At 30.7% G+C, this 11444-nt stretch overlaps 3 protein-coding genes across 4 annotated transcripts; 1 reads left to right on the top strand and 2 right to left on the bottom strand.

Annotated features, from left to right (window-relative positions):
• Window positions 1-2063: 2063 nt before the first annotated feature.
• Window positions 2064-8906, bottom strand: LOC124919949 (thioredoxin F2, chloroplastic-like). 2 transcript variants are annotated; one of them, XM_047460316.1, is made up of 4 exons: window positions 8546-8906; window positions 8359-8458; window positions 8143-8279; window positions 2064-2067 (listed from the first exon to the last, which is right to left on the bottom strand). In XM_047460316.1, coding segments are annotated over exons 1-4 (525 nt in total). In that variant the 5' UTR covers window positions 8833-8906; the 3' UTR covers window positions 2064-2066. The 2 variants fall into 2 exon arrangements, with proteins under 2 accessions (XP_047316272.1, XP_047316271.1); XM_047460315.1 differs by lacking the exon at window positions 2064-2067 and having other exon boundaries at window positions 8001-8279.
• On the bottom strand, window positions 4159-5590 carry LOC124920652 (putative nuclease HARBI1). The gene has a single exon (XM_047461191.1). The coding sequence runs from the start codon at window positions 5491-5493 to the stop codon at window positions 4159-4161; it is 1335 nt and encodes a 444-aa protein (XP_047317147.1). The 5' UTR covers window positions 5494-5590.
• On the top strand, window positions 5743-7012 carry LOC124919948. Its single transcript, XM_047460314.1, has 2 exons — window positions 5743-6295; window positions 6376-7012. The coding sequence occupies exons 1-2, from the start codon at window positions 6008-6010 to the stop codon at window positions 6985-6987; spliced, it is 900 nt and encodes a 299-aa protein (XP_047316270.1). The 5' UTR covers window positions 5743-6007; the 3' UTR covers window positions 6988-7012.
• Window positions 8907-11444: the final 2538 nt, after the last annotated feature.

Raw genomic sequence — 11444 nt, 5'->3', positions numbered from 1 at the left:
TCTCAAAATTGAGAAGAATAATCACTAGAAGATTTAGTTTGAGTACAATGCTTACACAAACTCAGTCGGACAATCAGGACTTAGACACTGACTGTATTCGAACTCCTAGTACACAACACTTTGTTGAATAGAACAAATTCTGTCAACTTACAATACTGAAATCTCACACAAAAAGAACAATATGTAATACAACTTTATAATCTAGCAAACTTGTACACTTTGATGTCTTTTTGGCACTTGAGAATAGTTTCACACAATTGCTTAAGAGTTATGAAAACTGTGAAAAGACCGGGGGTGACACCGTGTGTATGCAAACTGTCCTCCAGCTTCTTCTTAAATAGATATCTTCTCAACGGATAAATTTGCTTCAGAGGACACATGTCCTATTTCGGTTGAATGCGTACCCAAAAAGACCTTTAATCTTATTTCCATAGTTTTTGTTGGGAAAGGAGTCAATAATAGCAGGGGATTGGCCAAGTATTGTTAACCGTGAAAATCTTCGTTCGATATTAACTCTATTAGAAGTTAATATATGTTTCTATTCTTCATAAGTCCTCACAAACTCTTGAACAAAGTCAAGTGCGGAACTGTTTGTTTAGACTTGAAAGATAAAGAGTGGGAAACTATAGAAATGAAAAAACACAAGACACATAGTTTGTTTATGAATGTTCGGAGTAAACTCTCATACGTCACCCCTTCTTCTCAAACTTGAGAAGGATAATCACTAGAAGATTTGGTTTGAGTACAACGCTTACACAAACTCAATCGGACAATCAGGACTTAGACACTGTCTATTTTCGAACTCCTGGTACACAACACTCTGTTGAACAGAACAAATTCTGTCAACTTACAATACTGAAATCTCACACAGAAAGAAAAGTATGTAATACAACTTTATAATCTAGCAAACTTGTACACTTTGAGGTCTTTTGGGCGCTTGAGAATAGTTTCACACAATTGCTTAAGAATTATGAAAACTGTGAAAAGACTAGGGTTGACACCATGTGTACGCAAATTGTCCTCCAACTTCTTCTTAAATAGATATATTCTCAACGGACAAATTTGCTTTAGAGGACACCTGTCCTATTTCGGTTGGATGCGTGTCAGGTTAGTACGTTAGTAATGTGCCGAATATTCTATAGAATTAACTTGGCACATGGCAATCTTCTATAGGATTAGCTCGGCTGCTTTGCATTAAATGATGGCGTGTTGTAGAGCTTTGTGTGCTGATGTAGCGTGGCTCTACTTGAGTGTTGTAGCCCCACTTGAGTATTGTAGCTCTACTTGAATAACGTGTGACTGTTGAGCTTCTTAGAAGGTTTGTATAATGATAAATGGTAGTTAATGCAACGGTCGAATCTGAATATTAAATGTGGCGTTGTTCCATTAATTATTGTGCATGCTGATGTGGCAGTCTTGTATAAAACCGAATAGGTTAAATACCGGAATCACCGATATAAAACCGACTTGGTTAATATATTGGAAGCACCTCTTCAAAATACCAAAGAAAGATAACACCGGAGGTGCTTATCCAAAAACCGATTTGGACAAATTACCGGATGCGCTTCTATAAAATACTAAACTTGATATAAAACCGGTAGCGCTCATCTAAAAACCAATTTGGACAAACTACCTGACGCGCTTTTGTAAAATACCGAACTTGATATAAAACTGGAAGCTTATCCAAAAATCGATTTGGACAAACTACTGGACGCGCTTCTATAAAATACCGAATTTGATATAAAACCGGAAGCGCTTATCTAAAAAACGATTTAGACAAACTACCGGACGCGCTTCTATAAAATATCGAACTTGATATAAAACCAAAAGCGCTTATCCAAAAACCGATTTGGACAAACTACTGGACGCGCTTCTATAAAATGCCGAAATTGATATAAAATCGAAAATGCTTATCCAAAAACCGATTTGGATAAACTACCGGATGCGCTTCTGTAAAATACCGAACTTGATATAAAACCAGAAGCGCTTATCCAAAAACCGATTTGGATAAACTACCGGATGCGCTTCTTCAAAATACCGAAGAGAGATAAAATGAGAAGCGCTTATCTAAAACCCGATTTGGATAAACTACCGGATGCGCTTTTGTAAAATACCGAAGAGAGATAAAACCGGAAGCGCTTCTACAGAAACCGATTGATCAAATACCGATTTTGATCAACTACCGGACGGATTCCCTTTCTGATTTTCTTCACTTTGACCCTACATAAAATCAATAACACTGCTCAGTTATATTGATACACTTTAAAATTAATCATAAACTTTAACTTAACAATTTTCTAATTAGACAATATTGTATATTAGCTATTTAGGCTATTGAGTTAAAAAATGAATAAATTTTTTTCAATTTTTAATTTATAAATATTATTTTGATATATACTGATATATCGAAATTTTGAAAATCTAGATATTTATCGTAATATTTTGATATATACTGATATATCGAAATTTTAAAAATCTTATATGTTTATCGTAACGATAATTTTGGTATTAGTACTATACTTACAAATTTTTTGGTATATCAAAAAAGTCAATATTTTCCGTATTTTATGTTTAGGTATTTTCGATATACTGAAAATATCGGTTATTTTCATTCATATGTACTTTTAAATATATAGTTGAATAAATTATTTAATTAATAAATACAACTTCATTTGATTTATACAATTATATTTATAGAATCGAAAATAAAATTCTTAATATAAATGAGTTAAAACTTTATATTGTGTAACCAGTATTAAAATGTTTATGATAATATAATTCATAATTACCATCAATGACAAATAAAATTAGTATATATTAATATTTATTGGCATGGTCAATAAATTATTCCTATAAGTCGGAAAAATAGTTAATGTTCTGAAGTTAATAAATATTTTCGAGTTGACTCTTTGAAATAACAGTTATAGTGAATGATTATTAAAGACTTAAATATAAAGTGTCCATGCACTTTGATACCTTTGTGATGATTTGTACTCTATTTTCTTTTCCTTTTGTATTCTTTTGACCACAAATATACTACATTCGACTAAATATATAATAATTAAATTATATGTTTCCAAATTTTGATTAACAAAGTTTATAGTTTAGATAAAAAAATTTATTAGGGGAAGATGATAGTATGAAAAATAAAATAAAAATAGACCAAAAGTATAACAGGATTGGGTTCATCCCTCTACATTTTTTATTTAAACGAGAATATTTGGGCTAATTTATTTTCAAAAGGTGACTATACTCCATTATTTTTCAGCAATGACATGACACAAAAATCAATTATTATTATTTTTAAAATTCAAGACATTTATATTTTTAAAACAATTTTTTTGGGAGAGGATAAGTTGTTTGTCAGCATGTACCTCCAACATGTATGTTGTGTCTAGGATAAGTTACCTCTAAGACTCTCATTCCATTGTTTGATAAATCTTAATAATCACAAACAATCTCTAATCTCTAAGTTCTTTTTCAATTGTTGTTATTTAATAATGTTTATAAATTCTACCTTTTTCATTTTTCCTTGATTTATTAATCAATACATTACCATTCACTAGATGGATTTTAACATCAGAGATGAAAAAATTATTAATATTTTTAGAAAATACTGTACCGCAAAATACCAAAAATATCAATATTTTCGGTATTATAGAAATATCATATCGCAAAATATCGATGTTTTCAGTATACCGAACAAAATAATAAGGTATGTACCGATACAAAAATTATCGGGACGGTAAAGGTTTGATATTTTCAAATTTTCAATGTACTGAAATACCGAAATAATATTTAGACCATCTCCAACCCTCACCCCCATTTTCATCTCCAAAATGCAGTAAACGTCACATCAAACAGTAATTCATCTCCAACCCAAAAACCCATTTCCAAACTCAAAAGAATATTCTCAGAATATTCTTTTTTACACCAACTTTTTAACTTTACTAATATTATCTATATATTTATCAACTTTATAAATTTAACCCCAATCTTTTCTCATTTGTTTATGAATTTTTTTTATAAATTAATAATTCATACACATAAATATAATTTAATAATATTTTAAACAAACAAAAATTATAAAATAAAAATTATATTAAATTAAATATTATTAAAAAAGAACTTACACAAGTACAAAGAATAAAAATGATATCAATTCTCGGAATTTGTGTACTCCTCCCACAGATGATCAATTAATGCATTACGAAGTTCTATGTGAGCTTCTCTGTTTCTAATTTTTCCATATCGAGAAATGAAATCTTGAAATCGAGTATTTTCATCTATCACCATTTCGACCTCCGGTGAAAGCGTTTCCGTTTCAATTTGAATAGGTGCAGTAAGGTCACGTTCATCCTCAACAATCATATTATGCAAAATTATGCACATAGTCATTATATCATGCATCACTTCTTTTCTCCAATATCGTACCGGTCCTGCTACAATGGCAAAACGTGATTGAAGAACTCCAAATGCACGTTCAACGTCTTTTCTACATGCTTCTTGTTTCATTGCAAAATATATTTTCTTCGGACCACGAGGCTCATGAATTGTTTGCACAATAGTAGACCATTTTGGATATATGCCATCAGCTAAATAATAGCCCATGTTATATTCTTTTCCTTGGATTACATAATGAACTGGAGGAGAAATACCTTGAGTTAGATCCGAGAACAGATGAGATGACTCTAACACATTTATATCGTTGTTGGTGCCTGGCAAACCAAAATATGCGTGCCATATCCAAAGATCATAATCTGCTACAGCTTCGAGAATGATTGTAGGTTTTCCACTACGGCCTGTATATTGTCCAGCCCATGCGATTGGACAATTTTTCCACTTCCAATGCATACAATCTAAACTGCCTAACATTCCAGGAAATCCCCGTTTCTGGCCAACATAAAGAAGTCTAGAAATATCATTTGATGTTGGCCTTCTGAGATACTGCTCGCTAAATATCTCAACCATAGCTCGACAGAACCTTTTCATGCTTTCAATTGTAGTGGACTCTCCAATTCTAATATACTCATCTGTGGCATCTGCTGGAACACCATATGCCAACATACGAAAAGCAGCAGTTATTTTTTGTATAGGAGATAATCCAAGTCTGCCTGTGTTGTCCCATCGTTGTTGGAAGTAGCGATCATGATCTTTGACTGCATCAACAATTCGAATGAACAATGAGCGAGACATTCGATATCTCCGACGAAACATGGTCTCATTGTACACTAGATTATCTGAAAAATAATCATTGTATAACCTATGATGGGCATTCTCCCGATCACGATTAATAACAATATGTCCAGGAATTGAACCACCATGGAACACTTGCTCGTTTTGTTGTTCAAGAAGATGTTGGATGATCATATTGTTACGAGTGATACTATGACTTAATATTATAGCTCCTTGATGAAGAGTGTTCATCATCATATCATCATCATCTGAAGAAGAAGAAGATGAATTTGATGAATCGCTAACGTTGGAATTCATTCGGAATGATAAGAAAACTATATGTTATAAGTTATGAATGATAAGAAAACTATATGTTATATATTTATAGTAGTGTAATTGCAATATGATGGTTGTATAGTCACTTATAAAATTAAATTTATGGAAAAACGTAAGAATCCTTTCAGCTTTTTAGAGAAACATGAGAATCCTTTCAGCTTTTTAGAGAAACGTGAGAATCCTTTCAGCTTTTTAGAGAAACATGAGAATCCTTTCAGCTTTTTAGAGAAACGTGAGAATCCTTTCAACTTTTTAGAGAAACGTGAGAATCCTTTCAGCTTTTTAGAGAAACGTGAGAATCCTTTCAGCTTTTTAGAGAAACGTGAGAATCCTTTCAGCTTTTTAGAGAAACGTGAGAATCGTTTTAGTGTGTAGTCATTTCCAAGTAAGTGTCATAAGTGTGTGGATTTTACATATATATTGACATACGGTGGTAACATATAATTTACTACCTCAGACCATTTGAATTCAGTATAATACACAACCTTTGTTAAGAATGTCTATCCGACCTGCTGCCTATAACCACGATGAAGATATCCTTCTATGTAGGGTTTATATCGAAACTTCTGAAGATCCAATTATTGGAGTGTACCAATCAAGTGACCGATTGTGGTCTCGTATTGAAGATGCTTTCAACAAAGAAAAATTGGAGCATTGGGAGATGCATACTAAGAGATCTATGCAATCCCGACTTGACACTATCCAAAAAGCAGCAAGAAGACTTCATGCTTGCATAAAACAAGTTGAAAATATGCATCAAAGTGGTGCTTCAAATGAAGATATTGTGAGTATTAACTAATTATTTGATATAGTTTTTAAAATTATTATTCATGCACATTGTATTTACTTATTTGAACTTGACAGATGCTCAAAGCTAAAGTGTTGTTCACAAAAGACACGAAGTTCAAATCAGGTTGGAAGTTCGATCATGTGTGGGATATTGTAAAAAATTTTGAAAAATTTAAAGATTGTTCTTCAAGTAGCAGGAGAAATCCATCTTTCAACTATCCCTCTTCCGAGTCGGAAAATCCAACTCCAGATTCTGTTGGGCAGGCATCCCCCGGCGTCTCCTCCTTTTCTCTTAACCTAAACGATTCAGTAATTGGTTCTCCGTCAGAAAGACCTATTGGAGTGAAAAAGGCAAAACTGAAAAGAAAAAGTGATGATAATACATCACTGCATATAAATGGTATGCAGGAAACAAGCGAAAAAATGGTTGAAGAACTAAGAAGGATAAATGAACAAATGCAATATCATAATGCATTGAAAGAGATAAAGGAAGAAAATAAAATTTTATTGAAAGATTCGAGTAAAATAAGAGATCCACAGCTTCGAACATTTATTGAGGCTGAACAAGCACGAATAATGGAAAAAAGAGCTCAAAATCAAGATCAACCAGATCCATTCGCGACGGGTACATTTTCAGGATATTTCAATAATCTTGGAGGAAGTGATGCTAATTTATCAGATTATTAATTATTGTATTATTTATGTTGTAATTTTAATTATTGTATTATTTATGTTGTAATTTTAATTATTGTATTATTTATGTTGTAATTTTAATTATTGTAATTTTTATTTTTAAGTATTGTTTTAGTAATTTAAGTATGTTTTTTAAATTTTATAACATATAACGAATTATTATTATTTTATATTTTTTGAAAATTGTTAATTTTTTTATCAATATTATTTATAATTATAAATTTATAATATAAATAAATAAAATTATTAAATACTTAAATAAATTATAAATAAATACAAAAAGATTATAAATATATATAATTAAATAAATGTTTAATATAAAAGAAAACTTAAAGAAAATTTTAATTAAAATAAAAAAGTAGAAGGACCTCTTCACATCTTTTGTATAATTGCCGGATGAACAGTCTTCCGCCATATATGGCGTCTTCTTCCTCTGGATATGCCGGAACTCCATTTTGGCGGATGATTTGGAGGCCGGTTGGAGAAGAATGGGCTACTGCAAACCCAGTTTGCAGTAGGGTTGGAGATGCCCTTATAAATTAAATATATATATATATAATTCTTAAAAGTAAATAAATAATGACTAATTAAATTATAAATAATTAAACTTAATTTTCATTTTAAAAATTAGATTCACAATTTATTATAAATTTTTCCCAAGATTAAACGATTGGACATAAATCACTCTGAACGAACTGATTTAAGACTCAAATTTCAAGGTATATATATTATGTTTCTCTAATTTTAAAATATTTATTTTATTCTCCAAACAAATTTAATATTAATTCAATAATAAAAACTTAATTATAAAACTTGTAATATTATTCTAATAATCCCATTTTATTTTATTAGATATATACTAATTTGAACATAAATAACATCAATATTTCACAATCTCGTAAAATCAAATTGTCAAAATCTTGGAAGTTTCAAAATACATAAACAACTTGTTTTGATTTGAAAAAATCTTAAATTGTTGAATTTGCTTATACCATATATTAGGGTTCTTCAAATTGAAATTCTCCAATTATAATTTCAATTTACAAATACAACAAAACCATAAATTAATCATGGTAGGATTGATCATAGATTAACTGTCATCATCAACAACAACAATAGATTACATATTTATCTATCATATCATACAACTAGCTGGATGATCTTACTATCTCAATTGCAGCAACTAAATCATCCAATTTTGCACCAGTAACTTCTTTCACAACCTTACTGTTCTTCAGAATTTTGAATGTAGGAACCACTCTAATTCCAAGTTCTTTCGCCAATGCCTACAAAACTCATCAAAATTCAATCTTATCAAACACCCAAAAAGAATAATTAGAGTTTGATTCAAGACATGAAAATTACCCTGTTTTCATTGTTACAATCAAGTTTCATGAACACAACATCAAGATGCTTCTCAGATAACTCTTTAAATTTCGGTGCTATAATCTTACAAGGTCCACACCTATACATGAATCAGATTCATATGATCAGAATGCATAAACTTGAATCCCCCAAATTTCATGACAATTAGGGTTCTTTATTTACTTACCATTGAGTGTACATATCAAGAACGACGGTTTTATCGCCGGAAGCTTTTACTAAAGGCCAGAAAGTGTCTTTATCGACTTCTGTGACTTGTCCTACCGTCGGAAAAGCTGTATCAATGCTGGATCGAACTTTAACGATCCGATTACCGCCGCCGGTGAGACCTCTTGATATCTTTGATACAGGCCGATTGTCATCGGTTTGGCTGATAGTTCCATACTTGAGTCTCCATGAAGGAGGTGATTGAATGGTGGAGGTAGGATTCAAAGGTACGCGTAACTGAAGAGCCATGGATGGTGGAATGAAGGTAGAGAGAGAAATTTTGTGGTGGAATTTGGAAGGAGAGGGAATGAGAGGTTTAATGGCGGAGAATGACAGGCGGCTGTGTGTGGGATTTACCGAATTTGCCCTTCAATGTCTTATGGCCATGGATTTATTTGTGTTTATTTGGAGATGGAGATAATATATGGAATTTGTATGAATTAAAGAAATAATAAAGAATATTCTATTTTAGGTTCTTTTTCTATTATAATAATTTTTGAGATTTTATTTTAATAAAAATAATTTACTAAACAATGCTTGAAAAATCATATATTAGGTAGAATATTTGCTTATAGTGTCATCCAATATAAAAGAATTTTTTTTTTTAATTGATTCTAAGTTTCTCAATAATGTTCTTATAATTCAGAAATTTTAATTGTTACTCTCCCCGACGATAATAGAATGGGTCGTCACCGGAGACAAATTCAGGATTTAGAGTTGGGTGAGCTTAAAAAATATTCGGGTGGACTTAAAATAATAACGAAAATTTTGGATAAAACGACTTGATAAATGTAAGTTTTATCATTTTTTTTAATAATTAGATAAACAAACAGTCAATTATATTGAATTTTTTTTTAAAAATTGGGATAATGTCACATTTTTACCGTTACAAATTGAAAAAAAAATTAAAAAAAATCAGCCCAAACCCACATAGATTCGTCCCTAGTCGCCACAAACCCGTGCGCTCAACAATGTCAATGAGCGTGTATTTCTTTAATGTAGAACAACGTCTAACATGTTATATTATGAAGACAATTATTGATTTCGGGTAGTTAAATTTGTATGACTCTCATCAACTCATTCATGCGCCTTAGTCGTAAGATCAACCGACCTCACTTGAGAGTGATCAATAAATATATATCTCATTAAGGACGGATCTAGCTAGGTAGGAGCAAAATAAAATAATTACCTATTAAACTTTTATATATATCTCAATTTATTTTAAATAATAAAAAAATTATATTAGTGGTATTGTGGTTAATAAGTTAAATGTAATCTTTAAAGGAAATGTATATCCAATTGAATTAGTTCAATTATGTCAAAATTGTTATTTAATTTAAATGAATGTTGATAATGTCTAATAGTTCTAAGACATTGAGAATCACTTGGTACTTGGTAGGTAAAAGGGATGGATTTAATGGCGTTATAAAATATGAAATAATAGGCTGAAAATTTCATTTTTGAATTGTGTAAGTATTGATGAAATGAATAACATCGTATCTTTAAGGTTATGAGTTTTGTTAGTATATGATTCTCTTTGCAATCCTAAATAAAGTCAATTTAGTTTTCAATGTTTTATGTTTTAATTGATATATCACATTTCTCTCTTTTTTAGATGATAACTATGATTATAGTGAAAATGTATTCGTTTGAATATGTAGAATGATTTAGAAAAGTTGTGATGGAACTAATTTGATGATATAATTTTCAATTATCATTAAATATGGGTATTTCATTCAAATAAGGGAAGATTAACTTTGTTTGACATTTATTTAATTTTTAAATTTTTTTAAATGTCAATTTATATTAAAAAAAATTTGTTTAAGCATAACCGCATAACATGACATATAAAAAAAAATAAAAAATAAAAGAACTCAATAAATTTTTGAGCTCGTAAATTTTCGAAAAAAATACTTTTCTGAACGAATCTTAGAAACGTCATAATAATAGTATTATGAATAATAAGAATCGGACGACTACGATCATTGAAAGTTCGACGATTTCTCTCCAATCAGATAGTCTACCAAAAAATAATTGGGATGGTAACCCAACTATATAGGTCTGTCATATCAGTCACATCAATTCAAACTTTTCAGCAACTACCTAAAGACACGGGCATCACTCAATGAATCCAAGTAATACTCCACAAAATACTTCAAATATTAGTCATCCTTCGACAATACAAAAGTAAATTAGTTAGTGATTCAACATTTTCGTGACACATACGACTAGCCATAATACAATATTTTTTCATATACGTCGTCTGTTAGAATTCCACCATGAATAACGCTTAATCCAAAGAACGAGATCTTAGATGGAATCTTTTAACTCCCAAAGTTTTCCAACAAAAAATATATAGAATCATCTTAGCGAACAATTTGTAGTAATGTCACACATGGAAAATATTTATCTTGCCAACGCATAACATTTTGTTCAGACGGTGACACTTGTTTATGTTCTACCAAAAGTAAAACTCTATTATGGGACGAAGTCTTCATAATGTTTAATCTTCTTCTATATCTAATTTGGCTAGCGAAATCACTAGATCGATAATCAAACACGTCCTTAACTGTGACATTTCTACATATAACAATTGAAGCAAGCTCAGGATACGTTGTAGCTAGACTTTTGGCATTACATCAAATGTCGTCCCAAAATCTAATAAAAAAAATCATCCCTCACAATGAATCTAGATTGCTCACGAAACTTTTCCATATAAAATAAATTTCCTTCCAAATACTACACCCCGCTGGATAATTAGACATTTTGGTGAATCAAGTAGACCAATCATTACCATACTTACATATGACTATCAATGTTCAAAGACTATTAGGCTCCATTATAAATCTAATACCCCATTT

Source organism: Impatiens glandulifera, chromosome 1 (assembly GCF_907164915.1).
Source record: "Impatiens glandulifera chromosome 1, dImpGla2.1, whole genome shotgun sequence".
In the NCBI taxonomy this organism is placed as follows: Eukaryota; Viridiplantae; Streptophyta; class Magnoliopsida; order Ericales; family Balsaminaceae; genus Impatiens; species Impatiens glandulifera.
This window is presented reverse-complemented; position numbering and strand designations above follow the sequence as displayed.

Coding starts and splice junctions, on each gene's coding strand:
- LOC124919949 (XM_047460316.1), bottom strand. CDS start 8,832: ATGGCTCTTCAGTTACGCGTACCTTTGAATCCTACCTCCACCATTCAA. Junction 8,459..8,545: donor CTTGATATGTACACTCAATG/GTAAGTAAATAA, acceptor ATTCATGTATAG/GTGTGGACCTTGTAAGATTA. Junction 8,280..8,358: donor ATTGTAACAATGAAAACAGG/GTAATTTTCATG, acceptor TGAGTTTTGTAG/GCATTGGCGAAAGAACTTGG.
- LOC124919948 (XM_047460314.1), top strand. CDS start 6,008: ATGTCTATCCGACCTGCTGCCTATAACCACGATGAAGATATCCTTCTA. Junction 6,296..6,375: donor GTGCTTCAAATGAAGATATT/GTGAGTATTAAC, acceptor TGAACTTGACAG/ATGCTCAAAGCTAAAGTGTT.
- LOC124920652 (XM_047461191.1), bottom strand. CDS start 5,493: ATGAATTCCAACGTTAGCGATTCATCAAATTCATCTTCTTCTTCTTCA.